The sequence below is a fragment of the Desmodus rotundus genome, chromosome X (genome assembly GCF_022682495.2).
Source record: "Desmodus rotundus isolate HL8 chromosome X, HLdesRot8A.1, whole genome shotgun sequence".
In the NCBI taxonomy this organism is placed as follows: domain Eukaryota; kingdom Metazoa; phylum Chordata; class Mammalia; order Chiroptera; family Phyllostomidae; genus Desmodus; species Desmodus rotundus.
Genome location: NC_071400.1, coordinates 21219149 through 21244444, shown reverse-complemented (window position 1 = coordinate 21244444; position 25296 = coordinate 21219149). Strand labels below are relative to the sequence as shown.

At 40.8% G+C, this 25296-nt stretch overlaps 1 protein-coding gene across 1 annotated transcript; it reads right to left on the bottom strand.

Moving 5' to 3' along the window:
* Nucleotides 1–11304: 11304 nt before the first annotated feature.
* Nucleotides 11305–12482, bottom strand: GPR119 (G protein-coupled receptor 119). The gene has a single exon (XM_024567127.1). The coding sequence runs from the start codon at nucleotides 12398–12400 to the stop codon at nucleotides 11393–11395; it is 1008 nt and encodes a 335-aa protein (XP_024422895.1). The 5' UTR covers nucleotides 12401–12482; the 3' UTR covers nucleotides 11305–11392.
* Nucleotides 12483–25296: the final 12814 nt, after the last annotated feature.

Sequence of the window (25296 nt, the reverse complement as noted above, 5' to 3'; positions counted from 1 at the left end):
GTGCTAAAAAGCAGATGTTAGTTACCATGTGGGTGATGCAGGAAATGACATTCCAGACCGGAGAATGGGGGAAAGTTGAGTGGTGAAGACGTAGGGCAGTGGTTTTCAAATACCACGTGGGGCAGAATCACCTGGCAATCTTGTGCAAATGTAGGTTCTTGTGTCCCATCATCTGAGAACCTAACCTTTCTCGGGTCAAAGGCATTTTGCTTTTGTTATAAGCAGTCAATGCGGGTGAACCTTAGATTATACTTTGAGAAGCACTTGTAAAGAAATATGAGCTAGAATGAAAGAATAAGAATAGTGCGGCCAAAGGGTCAAATTATGAAGAGTCTCTGTATGCCCGAAGAAAGTTTGACTTTTATCCTGAGAGATGGGGCGGACAAAGGAAGTTTAAAATAGGGAAATAATATAACCAGCTTTCATTTTTTAGGAAGATAACCCTAGTGTGGAGGGTAATCTGGAACAGAACAACCCTAAAAAGGTTAGGGCACACTGAAATCTATTCCCCTTTATGTAGAGGTAGACAAAATAGGGTCCAGATAAACTAAGAAAATTTGTTCTAAGTCACATAGCCACATTGTGGCAGGTTTGAGACTAGAACATAGTTATCGGATTTCTTTGTCTCATTCTGCCACCCCACGGTGGCTTCTGAACTGTCAGTCTAAAGTACTGCCTTTTGAAAATTAATTTTAATAGACCTTTTTAAGAGATGTTTTAGGTTCACAACAAAATTGTGCAGAAGGTACAGAGAGTTACCATATACTCCCTCCTCACACATGTGCCCAGCTTCCCCCCATCAATATTCATCACCAGAATGATTCCTTTGTTACAACCTACATTGGCACATCATTTTCACCCCAAATCCATCATTTACATTAGGGTTCCCTCTTGGTGTTCCACATTCCATGGGTTTTGCGAAATGTGTAGTGACATGTTATTTACCATCATAGCATCGTACAGAAGTTTCACTGTCCTGATAATCCTCTGTGCTCTGCCTACTACTTCTCTCTCCCCTAATCACTGGAATCTATTGATCCTTTTACTGTCACTAGGTTTTGCCTTTTCCAGAGTGTCCTATAGTCAGAATCACTCAGTATGAAATCTTTTCAGATTGGCTCCTTTCACTTAGTAGTATGCAGTTAAGGTTCCTCCATAGCTGTTTGTGGCTTTATATCTCATTTTCTTTTCTTTTTTTTTTCTTTTTTCCTTTTTGCTTTTGGATATATCACAGTGTATTCATTCACCTCCTGAAGGACGTCTTGGTTGTTTCAAAGTTTTGACAGTTCTGAGTAAAGCTGCTCTAAATATTCATGTGCAGTTTTTCTGTGTGTGGGTGAACACAAGTTTTCAGCTCATTTGGATAAATACCAGAGAGTACAATTGCTGGATCGTATGGTAAGAATAAACTTAGTTTTATAAGAAAGTTCCAAAATGTCTTCCAAAGTGGCCATACCATTTTGCATTCTCACCAGCAATGAATGAGAGTTTCTGTTTCTCTACATCCTTGCTAATTTTTGGAATTGTCAGTGTTTGGGATTTTGGCCACTCTTATGTTTCATTGTTTATATTTATTTGAAGACTACTATACCGGACAAATAATATTGAATGTAAACTGTAATTAAAAATAAAACAAAGACTACCACACCAGTCAGATGCCCAGCTCATTCCCAAATAAATGAATAAAAAGGAAGTCATGTCTTTGCAATGGTATAAGCCAGCAATTTTCAACCAGTGTGTACTGGTGTGCTGTAACAGTCATACTAGTGTGCCACAAGAATTTCTAAAACATGCACAACAATCTGACAAAGAGAGGAGGAGGGAGAGGCATAATAGGGGATAATGGGGGGGCATCAAGAAACATGTATGAAGGACACATGGACAAAGTCAAAGTGGGGTGGGTTCAAGGGTAGGAGGTGGGAGTGGGTGGGGTGGGGGCCATGGTGGGATGAAAATGTAGACAACTGTACTTGAACAACAAAAAATTTTAAGAAAATATATGTGCATTTTAGGTTTAAAATATATACTTACTAATAAAAAGTGGATGTTCATTTAAAAAAAACATTAATACCTGACTATTTAGTTAGGGGCACTGACCTCTTTTCCCTAGATTGTCAAATAAAGAAATTACAACAATCAACACAACAATAGCTGTGCGGTATGAATGAATCAAAATTATACTTAGGTTTTGTCAGATCAGCAAAAATATATATTTTTTGGTGTGCTGCAGAATTTTAGTAATTAGTTTATGTGTGCCACTAGATGAAAAAGGTTGAAAATCGCTGGTATAGAGTGAAGGATAGTTTCTTAAAGGGTTTATATATATTGGAAATTGGGTTTCACTCACCTCCGGGTAAATGCAATTTCTTCAGGGAAATTTTCCATTGATTTTTCTCTTCACCAATCTAAAGAACTTTTCTCATAATTTCTTTTTTTCCCTAATTCTCACCCGAGGATATGTTTATTGATTTTAGAGAAGGAAGGGAGGGAAGGTGGGAGGGGGAGAGAGAGAGAGAGAGAGAGATGTGAGAAACATTAATCAGTTGCCTCCTGTATGTGCCCTGACTGGGGATGGAACCTGCAACCTAGGTATGTGCCCTGACTCAGGATTGAGCCCTCAGCCTTTTGGTGTATGGGACAATGCTCCCACCAACTGAGCAACCCAGCCAGGGCTTATTATAATTTCTTATACTATGTATTTATAACTATATATTTTTGTGATTATTTGATTAATATTCCTATCTCCCATCAGCCTGTAAACTTCATAAAAATAGGGCTTCTGTTGATTTTGTTTACTGCTGTATTCTCAGTGCATAGCACAGATATATTACTTAGTAAATATTTGTTAAATGAATAAATGAATTGATCAGTATCCAAAGATCTGATTAAAAGCCTAAAATATAGCAAAGGTTCAACAAATACTGTGGGATTTAAATGGAATGAAATTAAATTTTGAATTATTGATAATGGGATGGTAGATAAAGAATAGGTTTTTATGTTTAATAATAAAATAAAATAAATTTTAAAAAAGAATAGGTTTTTAAGGGAAAATAAAAGTGCTTGGGGAAATGCACCTAATCTCTTTAACTATTTATTTATTCAACATCTATCTCTGTCTCATGGAGCTTACTGTATATACAAGGGAGATATAATAAAAGATTAATGAGTAAATATATAATATATTGGAAGGTGGTAGATGCTTTGTAGAAAAATAAAGCAGGGGAGAGGAATGGGGAATATTAGGACAAGGTCATACATTGAGAAAGTCAAATTTGATTGAAGTCTATAGGAAGTGAGATAAAAAGCCAATCTAGGTTCAAAGCAAATGCAAAGGCCCTGAGGTGAGCATGTACCTGGAGTCTAATGTGATGATACAAGCAAGAAGTGATGGTGGCTTGGATGATGGTAGTAGCAGTAGAGGCTGTGAGAAGTGGTTGAAATACCTATATTTTGGAGAATAGCAAATAATGACTTGCTAAAGGATAGGATGTGGGTTGTAAGAGAGAAGTGAAAATGAAAAGGCAGAAAAAAAATCCAGATGTCCATCACCTGATGAATGGATAAACAAATAGTGATTTATCCATCCAATGGAGTATTATTCAGCCATAGAGGTATGAAGTGCTGATATGTGCTACAACGTGGATTAACCTTGAAAACATTACAAATGCAAGAAGTCAAACACAAAAAACCACATGTGATATCATCCCAATTAAATTAAATATCCATAATAGGAAAATCCATAAAGTTAGAAAATAAATTAGTGGTTGCCTATGGCTTGCGGGAGGGATGGATGGGACTGGAAATGGGTATAAAAGTTCATTTTGGGATGACAATGTCCTAAAATTAGGTTGTGGTGATGGTTGCAAACTCTGTAAATATGCTAATAAACATTAAATTGTATGCTTTAAATAGGTAATCATTATGGTGTGTAAATTATATGTCAGGCTAGTTTTTTTTTTCTAAAGAGTAGCATGTGATTGGGATGGCTAGTGAGGAATTTCTTTTTTTTTTTTTAAAGATCTTATTTATTCATTTTAGAGAGAGGGGAAGGGAGGGAGAAAGAGGGAGAGAAACATCAATGTGTGGCTGCCTCTCATATGGGCCCCACTGGGGACCAGGCCTGCAACCCAGGCATGTGCCCTGACTGGGAATTGAACCGGCGACCCCTTGGTTCACAGCCCACACTCAATCCACTGAGCTACACCAGCCAGGGCGCTAGTGAGGAATTTCAATGAAGCTGCTTGGTAACAAAATACAGATTGATTCATATTAACTCCAGATGATTACATGGATATTTTTCCTTTGGAGTAAGCAAATCGCTCATGTTAGCAGTGACCTGAAGATCAAATGACTGACATTTCTGATCAGGAACCACTGGGTTTAAAGAGATAAAATAATGATCAAAGTCTGTAGGCTATATGATGAAAAAGTTGTCATTATTTTTATTTTTTCTTTCTTTAATCATTTTATTTTTTAATTTGAGAAGCTAGAGCATGATACAACTATAATAATAATGATTATGATAATGATAACAATAACAACTGGCACTTAATGTAGCTTTATTATGTGCCAGATACTGTTATAAGTGTATTGTGTTTATAAAACTCTGTTTACATTCTTCCAACCACCCTATGAGGTAGGTACTATTCTTATTTTTCAATGAGAAACTGAGGTGCAGAAAGGTAAAATACTTTTGTTACTAGGAAATGGCAGAACTAAGATTCTAACCCAGGCAGTCTGGTTCGTGAGCCCGTGCTTGTAATCACTATGCTAGAGGTGTACTGACTCAGCCTTGTCCAGGCTCACTTCAAGTTTATGGCAGGTGAGCAGTAAAGAATATTGATTTCATTAATTCCCCTATCTTTATAGCACCCTGGGAGACACAAGGTCAGTAGTTGTTGTGGTTGGTCACTCTCTGACACTTAACTGTAATACTGCACTTCAACTATTTTCCTGGAGACATGTGACTGTAAAATATACAACTTTTATTCTCCACTTTCAACTGCTTTCCCGCTCTTTCTTTTGTTGGTATTTCTTCTCCAGGACCTCCTTCATCGCTAGCGCAACACACAGAGGACCTTGTTCTTGTGTGTTATACTATTTATTAAAGAACTTGGAATTATTGATACAGATGTCTCTAGTTTGAAATTGAATAATGTGAACATGGGGCTAGGCTCCTCGCCCTCTTGCATCCAGTGCAAAGAAGTGTGTTGTTAGTCTTATAAATGTATGGGAGGAATGATTAAACTATTATGAACCTGATTATAAATACTTTTTTTCTATTCACTAAAGTATATCATATAAGGGATAATATTTTTGTTAGCCTAGCCAGTCAGGATGTTACATGTAAGTTAAAGTAATAATATTGCTTTTTAAATAACAAATATATTCATATTTTCTCAGAATGACCACTTTGTATTGATCTTAATTCCTAAGGTTTCAGTAAAGGATATTTATTCTCTTTATTCAGTGTCACAGCATCAAAATTCAGTTGTATTTTGGGCTGTGCCTAAGTCTAAACACTCTTCATGCATCCTTGTCTGTCCCATTTATTTAGTAAATAATGAAACCAATTTAACACACCAGTGTATAAGACTACTAAGGGATCTGATAATCTTAAATGCTTTAATAGTTGGAATTTTGCATTGTAAGTCTTTTTCACATTTGAAATAACCTCTCACCATTCAGCAATAATTTCTTGGTTCAGTTTTCTCACTTTTTAAACCACACGTGAGATAACATGACACCAGTTTGCTTTTCTGTAGGAAGTGCTTTAGTGTTTGTTAAATGGCCCAGTGGGCAAATCTGCAAAAATATTATGAGTGATAAAAGCACAGTGGACAGTTTTGTAAGACAGCGTAGCATTTTACTGGGCCAATGACTGTGTTATCTCAGTGTGTTTATCAGCTTTTTAGTGCCTAATGTCAACACAATTGAGACAGAACTGGAACTGATGTGGATTTATTATAGTAAGTGGGAAATATGATTCAATCACAGGGTTGTTGGGTGACATTCATCAAATACAAACAAACCTAAACAAATAAAAGAGACCCCCCCCCTTCAGGATCTTGGAGTCTTACATGATTTTAGTCCCTCCAGTGCTCTGGAGCAAATGAATTCTGCCTGTCCTTTTGTATAGAAAATGTTTTGAAAAAAACAGAAACTGCTTTGTGCATTGAAACAGACTCTAATACCCTTAGCAGCTGCACTGATCGTTTCTAGGACTCCTCATGAGAGGGCTCTTTGAGCCTAGTGGCTGGTTGTGGTCCCAACAGCTTATAAATCCAGTGGACATATGGCTGGGTAGTAGCATGTTAAGCTCTCATGCACTTTACCCTGCTACAGTTGATCCATTAGGTGGAGCACACCTTTCCCTCTGCAAGGCTGTGAGACTACAGCTTCAAGGCTCAACTGCATCAAGACCTGTCTTCTGGCTCCATATGATCATGTTTTCATATTCTCATGCCTTAGCATTTTATGGTATTGCACAAAGCAACTGCCTCAGAAAATTTTAAGAGTGAAAATACATTGAAATCAATACCTGAATATCATACAATGCTGGGTTGATGATCTAGTTGTACTGTGAGGGTTGTTCTTAAAGTGCTGTGCCCCGTTAGTCCAGATTTCTAAATTTGCAGGTTAACTCTAGCAGTAGGACATATCAATAGGTTCCCTTTTCTGAAAAACAACTGGGTAAACCCCCTCTGTACGGTTTATACTTACAGAAAAACATGCACTTTTCTTTCTTTGAGATATTCATATAAGTGTAGTCTGTTCATTTATGGCTCACTTTTGACTTTTCTTAGCAGATACCCTAGGGAAACATTACACTTTAAGAAATGCCAGCAAAAACATGAATCAGAATTCTTATAAATGTTTAATGCTCTTTGACCTAGTAACACTGCTTATCCTAAGGAATTAAACAGACATTTCAAATATTTATACACAAGGGTATTTATAGTGCTATTATAACAGTGAGAAATTGGAAAGAAAATAAAGGTACAACTATAAGGAAATGGTTCAAATATTATATACTCATGCTGAAAAAGAACATGCAACCTTTACAAGACATATTTTTGAGGAAAACTTAATGATAGAAAAAGTACACAACAAACATACTGTTAAGTGAAGAAAACAGACGAAGGAGAATAACAGTGATCGTCTCTGGATGATGCAATTATAGGTTACTCTATGTATTTTCAAAAATTTCTAAAATAAGCAAAATTTGCTTTTATAATCAGAAAAGAATCATTACAATTATATATGCATCAATATATATCTCTAACATCCCAGGAAAGCTGGGGCAATTTTAATACCTCACTCTGAATGAATGTTTGAGGGGTAGGTAGACAGATGGATAGACAAGTGAATTATTGACAGTTGACACTTGTAGGCACCATCATTGAGTTTATATGACTGCAGAAATAACAAATAAAGATTTTTTTTAATTAAAAGGAGGAAATTCCAGATCAGTCAGCAGTTTGAAGGATGACACGGAAGGTACTGAAACAGTCACAAAATAAGTGAGTGACTGACGGCAGCCAAGGAGTTGTGGTCTGGCCTTAGGTCCATTGTTGCTCTTGTTGCTCAGCTATCAACACCATTTTTCCTCTTGTTATATTTGTGTCCTTGAAGTATCTCTGATGTCTGCTGATTTCACTGGCTTCTATTCAGTTTTGCCGGTTACTAAGTGAGAATGAAATAAAAGTCATGGGGAGAAAAGGCAGACAACTGTAACTGAATAACAATAAAAATTTTTAAAAAAGGTCGTGAGTTCATTTCCCATTTGAACCATGATCACTTCTCCATATAGGGAAAAGATATCCCAAGACTAACTCTGCCTGGCCAAGTCTCAGAGATGGGCCCGTGGGTCATGTGGACAAGCAGGTGAGTGTTGGTGGATAAGGGAAACCTGCCTCTAACACTTGGAGACCACTCAAAATGTCCCTGTACATGTTCTGAGTGCTGTGTGTTCTTAATGTTCTTGAGTAGTCCTCTGAAACTGAGTTGTCTATGTATAATGCTAGCTACCTGAGGAGTCGGTATAAAACTTAGTCATCGCGATTTTCCTAACAAATTCACAATAAGCTGTTTGTGGAAATTATACATGGGACCAATTGACCTACATTCTGTCCTACAAGATCTTAATATCTTTTGGTTGGTTTGATCAAATTGCTGAACAGGATCTGGCTTTTTTTAAGTCCATCTGGAGACAACATTGGATGCATGAATAAAATCCAAATGTTTCTTCTCCAGTGCATTCCCTTATCTGTGAAGGAGGCTGTGTCAATGAAAGCCACTAGACTTTTGCATAGCATTCTGTATCTCTGCTCGCAGTGGCTTTTTATATGCAGTGCTTTTAAGTTCAGTTACTCTTAGGCCCAAGTGTATGATAATAGTGCCTTGCTTGTTTCTGCTCTGCCTTGTCCCTGCTAAAATATTAGATTTTACTGTTTGTGTTTTTCAACCTGAGTCACCTCTCATCACTCACTTTAATAAACCTTATTCAAGTGTTGAGGAATTCACAGTTGAGAGCCTAATCGTCCTTGTCCTGGAGGTCATAACATCTACAGATATGATGGGTACCCTTAAATTGGCCAGTTTGATGTTTTATTCTTTTGGATTTTTAAGGAAGAGAGAGAACATTTTCTGAGCACTAACAATGTGCTGTAGTTTACTAGGCATTTCTCACATACATTATTGGAGTTAGTCCTTACTATAGCCGTAGAAGGCAGACATTATTACCCAAATCTTACAAATGAGGGAACTACAGCTTTGAGAATGTAAATGACTGAGTCATAATTTGAACACTGACCTGTTGGACTTCAAAGCCCATGATTTTTCCACACTGACTCCCAGGGTTAGCAGGGTTTCTTAGATTGAACCTAATATAATAACACAGTAATCACCTAGCCTCTCCTCAGATCCTGCCTTTAGCCTGTAATTAACTAATTCCCATTATACTTTGCTTGTGTTACCTTGGCAAGATAAATTCTTTGTATCAAGGCCAGGAAATTAAGCCTTGAACCACCAGTAAGAAGGGCACTCACTGGAGGCAGCTTTCAATTTTGTCTAAAAACCGAGTATTGGTTTTGTTTTACCTAGTTCCCAGTAATTCATGACTCAATCCAAGAGTGTGCCTTATTTCTGGCATAACTGGTCCTTGCTTGGCACTCAGCACTTCAATCATATTGGCTTCCATCTTTCCCTTGACAGCAAAAAAGTTCTCCTGTTATCAAGGAACACAAAGCCTACTATGGTGAAGGCAAGCACAGTCCTCCTCTGGGCCAGAGGGGTAAGCAAAGCCACTGCAAAGAGATCTGCCAAAGGAGGGTTTATGTATTAGAATAAAGTCGTGAGCCCTGGCTGGTGTGGCTCAGTGAATTGAGTGTCTGCCTGCAAACCAAAGGTTAGCTGGTTCGATTCCCAGTCATGGCACAAGACTGGGTTGCAGGCCAGGTCCCCTGTAGGGGGTGCGTGGGAGGCAACCACACATTGATGTTTCTCTCCCTCTCTTTCTCTCTCCCTTCTCCTCTCTCTAAAAATAAATAAATACAATCTTAAGAAAATAGAATAAATTAGAAACATAATTTGTGCTGAAGGTAGAAGATGAAGATGGGAGGAAATTTTTGAGTGTATGGAAATTGGAAGGGATGATCATTAACCTTTGAACAATTTAGGGAAAACAAGCTAGGAGTTCATCTAAGGTTGAAGGGGAATTAAAACCCAAGGGCAAAGCATCATGGTGTGGTGCCATCCTTTTGAGAGAGAGAATGCCAGATTCCATCCAACTTCTGAACATCACAGTTTGAGATCTGAATGAAAATTTACGGGTCTCTGGAAATTACACATTGGACTCAAATGCATTCTCAGGCCATCATTTTAGAGATACAGAGCAGTTAACCTTCCAAGGTTGTTTTGGCACCAAAAACTAGACAAATTAATACATACTGTTGAGGTTTATTCTTGCCCCCTTTATTCAGCTTTCTAGGGAGATAATCTAGTTTAGGGTCTTAAGAGACAAACAATCTAGGAATCCACTGTGGAGACCAGGAGGCTGAGTAAAGGGTTACAGGGAAGCTCAGGAAGGCTGAGCATAGTTCCTGGGCTTCTTCCCCACTCTGTTCTTGAATTTATGCTGCTGGGGTTTCCCAGAGGGAGCCTGAGCATAATTACCAGATGCCAACAGTCATTTTTCTGTACCCATAGAGAGCAGAAAGAGGCACCTGCTCCTCATCTGGTCTCCTGAGCCATTTTGGAGACATCTTCTTATGTGATTGAGTTTCTTAGGAAAATGAAAGTTTGGAAGTAAATGGAAGAAGGTCAAGCTCTGAGGAGCAAAGTGGGTCCAGTGTGGAGAGTGCTTGGTAGCGCCTTCCTTGGTATCTACCCTCTTTTCCTCTCCCTTCCCTTCCAGTGTCTCAGAATTTGTTGTTCAGCATTATCATCATCAAGTAGCTACAAGTGAATTAAGAGGCCAACTGAGGGAAAGGGGCATCACAGGGTTAGAAAACTGGTGGATTGGGAGATTTAATAGAAAAAAAAACACAAGATAGGCTATCCCCACCCCCCCAAACACTGTTTTGTACACCATGAAGTATGCAGAAAGACATGCTTTAGAATCTAATACAGGTTCCTACATTTTATACAAACTCACTACTTAAAATGTCTGATTTGCCTCAAGGGACAGGACTTATTGCTTTACCAAAGCAATCACTATAGTTAACAGTTAAAAACAACAGAACTTTGTTTCTCTAGTGCTATGTTGTTTAATATGGTAGCCACTAGCCACATGTGGCTATTGAGCATTTGAAATATGGCTAGTTTGAATTGAGATGTCCTGTAAGAGTAAAATACACACAAAACTTCAAAGATTTAGCATGAAAAAGTAATGTAATAGTTTTTTTTATATTGATTACATTGAAAGAATGTTTGGATATATCGGGTTAAGTGAAGCACTAACATTAGTTTCACCTGTTTCTCTCTTTTTTTTTAATCCTTTTAATGTGGCTACTAGAACATTTAAACCTATGTATGTGGCTTGCATTATATCTCTATTGAATGGTGCTCCTATATTATTCAAAAATAGAGTTTGACTTTTAAGCATCTTTATAGTAGTACATTTCTTACTTTAAGTAAGTATACCTGTACAGGAGAAACAGACTTATTGCAAGAGAAGGACCAAGAGGAGTGGAGATTTGCAAATGAGGAAACATTATAGAGGAAAGTCAGCACTCTGCATCAGTTACCTCTCAGTCTGGGGTGAGGGGGTGTGAGGGGTGGTCCATTGCCTGAAATAAGTGCTCTCATTCCTCTTGCTCCTCCTGATCTACTATTTGAGACCCTGAGAGAAGAGGGAAAAGGCACTTTGAAGTTCTTTGCTCTTACCATCTTAGCCATTAAGCTGTGGGTGGGAGATAGTGGTAATGTGACGGGAACTTCCCCTTGACACCTCTGGGCCACCATCCCTGCCCAAGAGAAGGAGTAGTAATGAAGCAAGCCCCTTCTTCACTCCCAGGGCCATCCGATAGAGCTGCTGCCGCACCTCCTTCTGCCAATAGGCATAGATGAGTGGGTTGAGCAGAGAATTGCATACACCAAGCAGCCACAGGTACCGTTCCAGCACTATGTAGAGGTGGCACTCCTGGCAGGCCACCTGCACAATGCCAGTGATAAGAAATGGGGTCCAGGATAGAGTGAAGCTCCCGATGAGAACAGCTACAATGAGGACAGCCTTGAAGTCGCTGGGAGTCCGTGGGGGCTGGTAAGCTCTGGCCGTGGCTCCTGCATGCTCCATCTTTCGGATCTGCTGGCTGTGCACAGAGGCAATCTTGAGTATGTCACAGTAGAAGAAGACAAAAAGGAGCAAGGCTGGGAAGAAGCCAATGCAGGAGAGTGTGAGCACAAAGCGTGGATGAAACACTGCAAAGAAGCTGCAGGTTCCCTGGTACGTGGTCTGCTGGAACATAGGGATTCCAAGTGGGAGGAAGCCAATGATGTAAGACACCAACCACAGCCCAACAAGGCAGGCTCCAGCCACGAGCCCGTTCATAATCTGGAAGTAGCGGAGGGGTTGCTTGATGGCAAGGTACCTGTCAAAGGCAATCAGCATGACTGTGAGGACAGAGGCAGCTGCGGAAGAAGTGACAAATGCCATCCGAAGACTGCACAGGGTCTTCTGTGTGGGCTGAGCTGGGCTGGAGAGCTGGTCTGTGACTAGGCCAGAAATGGCCACGCCAAGCAAGGTGTCAGCCACAGCCAGATTCAAGGTGAAGCAGAGACTGACACCAACATTCTTGTGGATCGACAACAGCACAGCCACGGCCACTACTGCATTAGTGGCAATAATGAGGGAGGCCAGGACAGCAAGGATCACTCCAAATGGGAAAGATGACTCCATCTCTGGAAGTGTCAGGATTTCCACTTACCAGAGCGTGCGGGCTCTCCAACTCAAATTCTTGTGGGCTGGTGGAGAAGCTGTGGATTCAGAGCTGCAGCACAGTTCTGGTCATCACTGGCAGTCCAGGCTGGCAGCTTGCCATCTTTGGGATCCTGCTGGTTATTAATAATCACTCACCCTCTCTTTTTCAGTCCTCAGCCTCTTGCCTCCCCAGCTCTATGAAGGCAGCAATTTCGGTGCAGACCTCCCCTGGATCCTGAGCTAGTCCCTCCCCCTCCAACAACCAAGTTACTAGACGACGCACAAGTACCTGGTGCACACTGTCTCGCCAGGCTCTCTCTCCTTTCACTGATGCTTGATGGACTTTGGAGGGACTGGAGCATTCAGCAGGTCTCCTGTCTGGCAGAAAATGTAATTGACTCTAACCACACTTTTTCTTCCGCTATAGCTGGATATTAATTTCCACTTCTTTTCTTCCTCAGCCTCAACTATGAGCTTAACAACTAACCTCTGCTTAATTAAGCATTTGCTTAATAACTAATTCTCAGTTACTATTAGGACTGCTTCCTAACACCTCAGATTCTAATTCTCTGAAACAGGGTGTGTTTTTCCCCTCTTCCTCATCCCTCGGAACTCAATTAGTTGAGAACCTAGAAGGGTGGGGAAAACAAAGCTGAGAATTGTTAATAGCCTTCACTCAATTTAGAATAGAGCCCATCCCTGTCTAAGGCATCCGTGTCTGTTGGATATAGTCATTGAGAATTTTTCTGCACCATGTCAGGCCATTTTTCTGGTCATGAGTAGTGGCTGCCAGCCTTGCCTTTCTTTATCATGTAATCTTGCCTTTCTTGATCCTGTAGACCTGAGGTATTTCTGGGACAGGAGGAAAGGAGGTGGACTGCATTCTAGAAAAGTGTCTGCTCTAATGTTTGGTTGTGGAATTTTCCATTTCCCACCAAAGGGTGGTGATGTTATTGAAGCAGGTGAGATGGGCTTGGAGGGCAGCTCTGTAGGTCACTCCTATTTTAAGTCGTATATCCATTTGCTTGGGTACATTAGAACTAACCTTTTGCCTGCTGCTCTCTTCTTGGATACCAAGAAGAAAGGGGTAGGGAAAAGAGTGGCTTGAAGCTTATTTACTCAGTTCAGGTGAGAGCACAAATGGGAAAGATTATTTTAAGTGACAGAGTGGAGCAAGGTGCAGGGCTGGAGGCAAATACATTCAGATGTTTTAACAGAATGAATGGGCCTTTGGCAGATGTCTGTCCTATAAAGGATCAGAAAGGCTGTGGCGTGGGGACTTGGTATTTCAGTTGCCAGCCTTATTACTACTGTTCTTTGTAACATCCATTAGAAGGCTGATTTCAGTTGCTTGGCACTTGGCCTAATTTTATACCTGGATATAAGGCATGCTTTTGTTTCCCCAGCCTAGACTCCATGCATGGAGTCAAGATAGCCCTTTTCAAGCCAATGCTCAAACTTAAGAGTGCATCAGAATCCCTTATAGGGCTTGGACTTCATCTCCACAGTTTTGGATTCATTAAGTCTGCAGTGGGCTTGAGAATTTACATTTCTAACCAGTTCCCAGGTGATGCTGATGCTGCTGGTTTGGGGACCGCGCTTTGAGAATCACTACTTTAGTGAAGTGATTCTTAATCTTTGCTGTGTAGTGAAATCACTTGGTGATTCCAAAAATACTGACATTTGGGTCACACACCAAGAGACTCTACTGTCATTACTCTGGGGTGTGACCTATACATCTGGAGTTTTAAAACCTCAGGTGATTCAAATATTTGGGCAGAGGTGAGAACCACTGTCCAATGGCAAAAGCACAGTGTCTGGAGTCAGGACACCTGGGGGCTGAAACGACACCGTTTCTGTGATTTTGCTTGGACAAACGGCTTCACCTCTCTGACTTAGTTTTGGCTTCCTCATATGTATCATGGGGATAATAGTACCTACATCACAAAGTTGGGGGGATGATACATTGAGGTATGATGGATATGAAAGGGTTTCATAAACTGTAAAATGTTACACAGGTATTTTTATTGTGTGTCTTCTAGTCTCTTGTTAATCAAAGTGTTTATTAGATCAGGTATTGGTGTGACATGAGAACTTGGTAGAAATACAGAATCTCAGGCTCTGCTGAAGACCCATGGAAGCAGAGTTTCCATTTGAACAATATTTCCAGGTGATCTCTATGCACATTAAAATTGTCATTTCCATTTTCTCACTCTCAGGTGCCTGGTTGTATGAGTTTTCTTTCCTGCTGTAACAAACTACTACAAACTTAGTGTATTTTTTTGAGGTATATTTTATTGATTATGCTATTATAGTTGTCCCACAAACTTTGTATCTTAAACAACACAAGTTTATTCAGGTTCTCAAGGTCGGAAGTCCAAACTGGGTCCTAAGGGTCTCAAATCAAGGTGTTGGCAGGGCTGCATTCCTTCAGGAGGCTCTAAGGGAGTTTAATAACTTCCTTGCCTCTTTCACCTTTTAGAGGCTGCCTCCATTCCCTACCTCATGGGTCATCACTTTGACCTCTGCTTCTTTATTCACATCTCCTCTAACTCTGACTCTCCTGCCTCCCTCTTTAAGGACCCTTGTAAGTAGATTGAATCTTCCTGGATAATCCATATCTTCCCCATTTCAAGACTCTTTAACTTAATCACATCTTCAATGTACCTTTTGCCACGTAAAGTAAAATATTCACAGATTCTGGGTATTAGGACGTGCATATCTTTGAGGAGGGGCATTATTCTGCCTACCACACTGGTATTCTTTTCTGCCCAGGTCTCTTCTCCCTCCACCCCCCCGACAGATGCTCTTCTCAGTTTGCTCTTCCTTTACTCATGCCCTAGAGATTTATTTTCTTTTAGCCATAAACACTTCCTATTTGTCTTGCCCTCTCAGGATCCCACAAGCTGTTTCAAACTAATCTAGGAAGCCTTGGAAATTAGTGAGATCCCTGTGATTGGAAGTATGCAAGCAGAGGTTGAATGCTCACTTGTCTAGAGGGTCTTAGATGGAATTCCTGCGGTGGTGCAAAACATCATTATTTCCATTGAATTGTCTTTCAGTACCTACACAACCTGTTTTTGATGGGCTCCTGGAGTCTTTTCCCTCCCTTAGCTCCCTCCCTTCTTTCTTAGCTATATATCCACCTTCTATATCCACCTCGGTCTCTTCTACCCCCTTTCTGACAACACCACATGGCTCATGTGTGCATCCGAGGGGTATGCCCACACTGTGAGGTCAGGGCCATAGAGAACACGGTTCCTTACTGGGAGGTTGGTGGCTGGTCCTTATAGTCCTGCCCCACTGGAGTGGGCTGAGGGCTCTCAGAGTCTCTGGAATGGAGTATTGACAAGACAAACAGGCTGCAGTTGAGGAAGGAAAAGGATGACAGGGTTTACACCCTGCCTGGTGTGGCTCAGTGGATTGAGTGCTGGCTTGTGAAACAAAGGGTTGCTGGTTCGATTCCCAGTCTAGGACACATGCCTGGGTTGTGGACCAGGTCCCCAGTAGGGGGCGCACGAGAGACAACCACACATGTTGATGTTTCTCTCCCTGTCTTTCTCCCTCCTTTCTCCTGTCTAAAAATAAATAATAAAATATATGTAAAAAGAAAAGGATGAGAGGGTTTATTCTCTGGTCAAATTATCCTATAACGAATGCATTAAAGGCTGGTCATTATGGGCTGTCACCAAGGATACAAAAGAGTGCTTCATCTACATTGAGTGCATGGGGCTGACGACCAGAGGTTTCAGCTGGAGTGGGAATAGAGGAGACACCAGGCTTCGACATAGCCAACCTTTGGCACTGGGCCCCTGGAAAAGGAGCTCTAGGAAGATATCCAAGGCAAATGGTGCCTGATTTCTCATGGTGCCTAGACCATTCATCTGTTTAGCTGTATCTTCTTGCTCAAGGACAAAAGCAGCAGTGACATTTAATATTTTTTCCTGAATGACTAGACTGTTACATCCATAACTATGAAATATTATGCAGCTGTGTGAAGAAAAAAATAGGATAAGGTTTATATGTCCTGACACAGAGAGACCTCCAAGCTATATTGTTGATTCATAAATCAAGTCACACATCAATATGTAGAGTCTGGGCTCACTGATGAAAATAAAAACCCCAGACCCCATCTATATCTGTGTATAAATGCATAGAAAGGAGATTGTTAACACACAATGAGTAACTTTGACGAGGGTGGTAGGATTGGTGGGGGAAGTGAAGAGTCACTGTCACAATTTACTTTGAATACTTCTGAGTTGTTATATATAGTTTCCCAGTGAGATGTATTCAAGTAATTTCAAAGGAAAAAACCTCCTCAAAACTTCCCCTCCCTATTGCAGCTTAGCCACCATTTTGGAAAGGTCTTTTCCAGACCACACAAAAATGTGGTGTATATTCATATGTATATATGTATTTGTATGTATATTTTAATATATGTGTATATTTATGTGATGCAGTTACATATATTTATATATGTATATATTTTATGCATGTATATTTATATCTGTATATATGTATATATTGATATACATAGTTATATATTTGCTTTTTCTCATATTGTTCTTACCTGTGTGTGTGGACAGGGAGAAAGGATAGGGCAAGATAGGGTGGGAAAATCAGTATTTGAGGCTTCAGTCTCTCCTTGAAGTGGGAGGCATTTTGAGGAAAGAGACCTAGCCTTCTGGGGCATCTGAGCCGTTTGTAGCAGTGATACCAGCTACATTTATAGGGCCCATAAGTACTGAGCACTGTGGTAAATATACAGCATGGATTCTCGTTTCATCCTCACAACATTTGTATAAGGCAGACACTATTAATACCTCAGTTATATAGTTGAGGAAACCAAGGCACACAGAGTAGATGACTTATTTGCCCAACATCTCACAGCTTGTGAGCTGTAGGTGTTGGAAATTGGCACACAGGCCAGCAGCTTGTATGGGACAGCCAGCAAGAGTTTGTGCTATCCCATATCAAGCATAGAGACTACATGTCTCCTTTTCTTGCCAGTTATGTACTTCTGTGCCTTTGCACACCCTACTACCTGTGACCTTCAAGTTGACATTTTTATGCTTTGGGCTTTTTTTAAAAGGTGCTTGAGCTGAGATTAAGTAGAAGCCCTTTATGTTGTTGTTGTTGTTGCTAAAGCCCAGTGATTGTGGAAAATGAGAATCATTTTTACCCTAAGCCCAAGGAAGTATGTAAATCTGGATTCATATATACCTCTCCATTTGTCTTCCTGCTCCTGCTTTCCATTCTTGCTATTGCCTCTCTTATTTAGCATTTCATTATCTGAAGTACTGTTATGGCCTTCTTACTGCTCGTCCTGTCTTTCCCCATGCTGACATCCCTTTCCCAGCATGTTTATTGAGTGCTTACTCTGTGCTAGTTACTATGTTTGGAAAGAGGTTTTCATACATTCAAGTAACACCTTGTGAGGTAGATGTTATTATTCCCAGATTACAAGTGAAGAATCTGAGGCTTGGAGAGGCAAAGGGATGTGCCTAAAATTACCCAATTAGGGAGGAGTAGCAGAACTGGATGTGGAATCCAGTTATCCTCACTCCTGGTCCAATGGTCATTTTGCTATTTACATTAGGGAAGCCTGAGTATGGTAGGGTGAATAATGTTCCACAAAGATGTAAATGTTTTAATCCTTGGAACCTGTGAGTATGTTACCTTACATGGAAAAAGGGCCTTTGCAATTGTGATTAAAGCTTTTAAGATGGGGAGATTATCCTGGATTTTCTAGGTGGGCCCAAAGATATAATGACAAGGGTCCTTATAAGAAGAAGGCAGGAGATCAGAGTGAGCAGTATTAGCGTGTATGATGACAGAAGCAAGAGTTTGGAGTGATCAAGGAAGGGGGTCACAAGCCAAAGATTGCAGGCAGCCTCTAGAAGCTGGAAAAGGCAAGGAACAAATTCTCCCCTAGAGCCTACAGTAGGAACCAGGCCTACTAGTACTCTGATGTTAGCCAAGTGAAACTGAGCTCACATTCTTGATCTTAAGAACTGTAAGCTAATAAATGTGTGTTGTTCTAAGCACTAAGTTTGTGGTAATTTGTTATAGCAGTAATAGGAAACTAATAGACTGAGCTAAAGGGTTAATATTCAAAAACTTGGTCTTAGTTATATTACTGCTTGGCAGTGCCTCCTGCCTAAGAAACATTTGGTTGTGATACTACAAAGGTTTCTACTTAACCAGAAAAGAGCACCCTAGAGGCCTGAGATGCCAAAATGCCAATGACCAGGGAGCCCAGCAGAGGGCAGGCACTCTGTAAGGAGAAAGCAATCCATGGAAAGGCTTTGCTCCCACCTAGCTATGTATATCTGAAGGGCCTCTAAAAAGAAAGATCCTTCGAGGCACTTCTGGGTTGCTGTGATTGTGTTGCATCTTAGCCATGCCTTCATGCAGGCCAGAGGAGCATGATGAGTATGAAAACCTTTTCATTTGCCACTCAGGGCTCAGACCCTTTTTGCTCCATTTATTTCTTTATATTGTTGGGCTAGTTGAAATCCTTCCCTCTCCTGCAGAGTAGGAATTGGGTAAAGAGGCACACACATTTTTGGTTCATTCCCATAGCTTATGGAATGGGGTGGGGTGAGAGTAAAAACTATACATTCAATTAATACTTGTTTTTTTTTTCATGGAAAACTTTTCTTGAAGGGTATTCTTTAAGAAAGACTGCACTGAGGGGGGTCATTTTAGCCTGAATCGTATATTGCAGCCCTCCATCTCTCAGACAGCCATTTCCAACTTTTCTGTGAGGAAGAGCTGGGGTTAAGATTTGGGGGCGACAATTTGCAGGGTTGTAACAATGGCTGGGGGTATTTGGAACCTGATAAATTATTATTAAATTAGTAATACCTACCTCTTATCAGACAAACTTTACAGGTATGATATTTAGTTCTAATAACATCCCTGTGAGGTGATATTATCACCAATGCACAAAGAAATTAATTGAAGCCAACTAAATTGCCCAAGGTTTTATAGCTAGAAAATGGTAGAACTAGGATTGGAACCCAAGTTCTGTCAAGCCTCAGAATCTACATTCTTCTAACTTGCTATTAACTTGGTCTCTCCAGAAAGTAAGTTGCTGAACAGAAATAGAATGAAAAATGTGTAGCATCATTCTACAGCTTTGAAAACCTGTGTTCAGCCTCTCAAGGGATGCTAGCCCCCACCATGCACAAGAAGAATGCTGCAGGCCAACATACAATGTCATTGTGACTTGAGCTGAGACAAGCCTGCTCTGTTCCTCATCTCTCAGTGCTTTGCTTGCCCCTCAGCTAGTCTCTCTGACTGCCCATCTGCTCTTGTCTTCACAATGATATGTTTCAGTTATTTGGCTTCTCTTCCCCATGGTCCATCCATTCATTTCCCTAATCTGTAGAGTGTCTTCTATTCCCTGGATCAGTGATTTATCTGGCACTCCTGGTAACTGGATTCTTTATCTTGGTCTCAGCATGGCATCCTATGATCTGTCTCAGTAACAGAACACCCCAGAAAATGTCTGGCTCAGAATAATGAAGATGACTGAGGGGAGGGTAAAAGCTGATTATGTAAGGAATCTTTTGGACAATAGGGGGTGGGACATTAGTCATTAGTCTATCAAGTGTCTATTCTGTATTTACCTGCTTAGATGCAATTGTGATGACCATTTTGGAACACCTGCTCTAGACAGGCTCCTATCATCCTTCAAAAATTCTTTTCCATTAAGCTCCAATTAGATCAGCCTAGCTCTGCTCCTCATCACACTGGGTCTGTTTCTTCTATTCATTTCAGTTCAGCATGCATGCTACTTAGGCTTGCATGCCAATGAGGACTTCACATTATGAATTTAGAGTAAATGTGATTTGTGATGACAGGTAGGATCCACTTGGACCAGAGCCATATACTCCCTCAGCAATTTCTTCTCTACTCTGTCCCTTTCTTCCCTGGAACTAGATTCTGCTTTTTAAGTCAGCTTATCAGAAACTTTGGCAGATTCTGTAATTTGTGCTGATTCAGGTATGGAAAGCTGGTGCTTTGGCCTGGACGTGGGGGGAAGGGTGACAAATGACAGCCAGATAGTATGAGGACATCTGTTGTATGTCTTCTAGAAGGCATACTTTCCCCTGAAAGAAACTTGGATTCCTCCTCAAGAGTTTGGAATTCTCTATCCGGCTATTCAAGATTCTACCTACATATCAAATTGCTGGGAGCAAGCAGCTGTGCTGAGTCTGGCGAGTCCACTGGGGTACAGCTATGTTCATCAAATTCATCAATATCTGGTTCATATGACTCATGCACATTTTCCTGCAACAGATTCCTGTTAAGCTTTGCAAACTCTCAGTTATGTGTGGATGACGGTATTCACAGAAAATACTTAGAAGCTTTAAGGCAGCGGTCCTTAGCTGTTGTTTCTGAACAATGGAACCTTTTTAGAATCTGATAAAAACTGTGGACCTTCTAAAAATGCACATTTTCATATACACACACATCATGAATTTAGGTTGATATCTCTGGAAGAGATCCTCTGTTAACACGATGCATCATTTCTTATTCCCTTTATTTCTCTAGGCAACCTACAATTAAGAAACAGATCTTTAAACAAATACATTTAATCGGTTTTCTTCAATTCAAGGGAAGTGTGGCCCACACCCACCCTTTTAGGCCTCTATTTTGCTTCCATCAGATAGCATTACCCCAAAGTCTTCAGTGTGAGGGCAGGCAAGTACAGGATGTCATGCTGGTTAGATTTATGGGTCCTCTAGAGTCCACTATCGTGGTGGTGACATTGTTTGTGGATCAATTGAAATAACTGAGTGAAAACACGAAAAACTAAAGGTGCTTCTACCAAGAACACTTTTCTGCAGTGTTTGACAGTGTTGGTCACCTCTTGCTCTCTTCTCAAATTTACTTTCTCCTGCTGCTTTATCCTCATCTTTCCTCCAATTCCATGGTCTCCTTTGTGGTCTCCTCAGGGACTTTTTTTAAAAAAAGATTTTTTAAAAATATATTTTTAGAGAAGGGAGGGAGAAAGAGAGAGAAACATCAATGTGTGGTTGCCTCTCACGTGTCCCCCGCTGGGGACCCAGCCTACAACCCAGGCATGTGCCCCGACTGGGAATCAAACCAGCAACCCCTTTATTCACAGGCTGGCACTCAATCCAATGAGCCACACCAGCCGGGATCCTCAGAGAATTTTGACTCAACAATTTGCCAGCCGAATCCATCATTTTCCCCCACAGCATCTTCCTGCCTGCCTTTTTTACTCTGGCAAAGAGTTTCACTACCCAACTAGTCTCAAACCAGAAACCCCTAAGCATCATTCTTAGATGTTTCCTCATTACCCACATCTACTTTACTCAACATGTTGTGCCACTGAAATCTGTTGACTTTGTTCTTGCTCATCACAGTCAACTGATCTCCCAAAATCAAGATTTTGTGCCTTCAATCCATCCTTTATATCGGTTCCAAGGTTATCTAAAATAAAATGACCATTGCATTCCCAGGGTCAAGGGAGCATACTTGGATTGTATTTTTCATATATATGTTTTCCCTTGAGGCTGAGCATGTTCGCCTTTGCATTCTCAGCACCTAATTCAGTGTCTACATACAGCAGTTCCTCAACAAAAGTGGCTGCCTCGTTGGTCAGCTGAATGGCTGAATGATTGAACCATATGATCACTTCTCAGTGCCTACAGGCTGGGATCTGAATTTCTTGCTTCATCTATACGGCCCTTCACAAAATGGCCTGAACTCTTCCATCTTCCTGGGATGCCCTATCCCATTCTATCATCTGGTCATGCCATACACTTTTCACACTTTGATGCTTTTGCCTCTGAAAGCTCTTCTGCTAGTTCCTCTGCTTGAAATGCTCTCTCTGCATGGCACCCATCCCCTGTCTTACATCTACATGGTGACTGCCTTCAAGACCCAATTCAACTGTCACTTGCCTCTATAGCTTTCCCCCAACAATCTGCTTTCTATCTCCAGCTCTCTCTAACCCTCAGTACTCAGAATTAAATAATTCCTCATCTGGTTCCAAGAGCATTTCACTGATACCTTCATTATGACACTCACCCCTCTGTATTGTGTTTATTCATATTTGTAACTATTTGGCAACATTGTGAGACGGTCAAGGGCAGGGACTGGGTCTTATGGTCTTGTTCACTGCAGTATTCCCAGCATGTAGCCCAGCACCTGAGCACTCACAAACACAGTGTATGCCTTTATGTTTGTTTCATGTGTGTTCTTACTTATTTTAATATGTATTTTAGCTTAAAAAGGAGGAACACCACCTCCTTTGCTGTCATCCTGAGGCAAGCCACCATCATCTTTTGCCTGAATTATTGCAGAGCTTCCTAACTAGTCTTGCTGCTTCTATCCCAGATGCCCCACCTTGCTCTCCCTGCCCCTCCTGTCTGTGGCCAAGGTGATCCTGCTAAAATGTAAGTCAGAATAAAATTCTTTGGGGGTTTCCCACCGCACATTGAGCAAAATCCAAAGTTTCTACCCAACGTGGCCCTGCCTGATCTTCTCTCTTCACCCCCACTTATATTGTGCATAGTGGCTAGGGATACAGACTTTGGAGCTGCACTACCTGGGTTCAAATTCTGACTCTATCATTTACCAGCTGAGTGACCTAGGGCAAATGAATTAATCTCTCTGTGCCTCAGTTTCATCTTCAAAGATGGGGATAATAGTGTCTACCTCATAGGGTTGTTGTGAGAAGTAAATGGGTTAATGTGTGTAAAGTACCTAGAACAGTGTCTGGTTCATGGTGGGTACTAAATCAGATTTTGTTAAATAAACAAAATTTCCTGATACTTTCCCCCTTGCCTGCTCTTCTCCAGCCAATCTGGTTTCCTTGTTTTTCCTTTTTCCCAACAAGAATGTAAACTCCAGGAACTCTGCTTTCCTTGTTTGCTGTTATAACCCCAGCACCTAAAACAGTGTCTAGCATATAATAGTTATACATCAGATATTTGAATGAATGAATGAAAGACAAAAGTGAGAATATAAAGGTTATGATCTCTCTGCCAAGATAACATGGCAATAAAAGTGTAAGCAATATCTGGATAAAGGTAAGAAAATTTAACAGTATGGAAAGGGAAAAGCCCCTCTCCCCCCATACTCATCTATTTCCCTAAAAGTAACCATAATTGAAAGTGTGTGCTTTCAATTTCATTAGCCAGTAAATGTATTGGTTGCTTGCTATGTGTGCAGGAAAATGTTTGAGGTCTGAGTGCTGAGCGATTAAAAATGCAGAGCCTTTACTTTCTAGGATCTTCAAGTCTTTCTGGGGATGGGGAGAACATAAAAGATTTATGATGAGCTGCAGAGTTCAGAAATGGGAACAATCACTGTGGGATGGCAAGGTCAGGAAAGGTTTCCTACATCAGAGATGCCTTGATGGGAGTTTGGAGTTTGGGCAGGTTTCATTCAGTGAGAGAGTGGTCCCAGGAATTGGGCTCTTTCAGAAGAGGGATCTAGGTTGAATAATGAAAGGGGCCCTTGAGTGAATGAATAGAAGCAGAGTCTGGATGAAATTGAAGAGTTGTGTTGGGGACCAGTGGGAGGAAAGGCTGGAGATAGGGGCTGGGGCAATTTTGAGAGTGCTGAAAGAGTTAGTAGACATTCAACAATGACTTGAAACAGAAGGACTGTGGAGAGATTAATTTGGCTAGACACATTGTACAGCCTTTCCTTGAATGTGGGGACTGCCTTTGGCTTCCTTAGCATTACCTGCAGAATCTCGAACTGAGCTCTGCATACAGTGGGTGCTAAATGGATGTTATTGGTAAAGATCACTAATAGCCACCTTGGATGGCAAACTCTGGTCGTCTTCTCAGACATTAAGTTTAGAGGGTCCTCTGGACCCCCACCTTCTTTCCACTCACTTATGAAAATCTCTAGGGATCATTTTACCTACAAATTTCTAACAATTGCAAGCATACCCATTGAGTTGTCCCAGGCAAACTGGGACAGTTTTGAGCTCTCCTATTTTCCGAAAATCTCTGCTGAACCCATCAGCTGGATAGTAGCAGTCTTCTCATGCTTTCCTCAACCTAAATTGTCCTTGCTTTTCATTGGTCTTACTCTTCTCTTTTGCTTCAGCTTCTTTTTGAACTGTAATGAGAAAGGCTCAAGTGTTGCCTCAATTCTCTCATTTGACAGTGGCCTGAAGAATCCAACCAGATAATGCTGCATCCTAATTTACCACTTTGCAGGGGCTACTTCAACTGCACAGCTAAGCAACCTAAGATTCCTAGGAGCAGATAAAACCCATATGCAATCTGTCACTGTTTAGTTTTCATTGCCAAGATAATTCTACAAAGTTAATGAATAGCTGGGTTAGAGTGGGGAGGGGCAGAGAATGAATGAAGCCTCTGTTCTGCTTCTTATAAGGACATTAGGCACACGATGAGTTGTTGAGGGTATAGTTGTCATCATCACCATCATCATCAAAGTGTTTTTATGAAGGGCTTAGACTAGGTCTACACAGAATTACATAGCTCTGGACCTTCACTTTCAGACCATGCATGATTTGAGACCAGATATTGATGTGGACACATGCAAGATGGATTCAAATCACCAATATGGCTTAAATCACACATATGCCACCATCTCCTCTATGGTTTCCTGATTATTTCTGCTATAAAGTTTATCATGCAAATATATCTTGTCTCCTGTAGAATATTATTAGCTCCTTGAGGGCCAGGAACCCAACCTTATACTCCTGTCTACAGACTTGCTGTAAAGGACAAATATAGATCCTCAGTAAGGACTGATTAAATCAACCAGACCCTATGGGTAGAGGCAGAGTATCTTTCAAGCTAATTAACTCTTTTGAACCTCATGTTCTTCCTCTATAAAATGGTGAT

Bases quoted from the DNA above. Each gene is read 5' to 3' on its own strand.
- GPR119 (XM_024567127.1), bottom strand. From the start codon at position 12,400: ATGGAGTCATCTTTCCCATTTGGAGTGATCCTTGCTGTCCTGGCCTCC.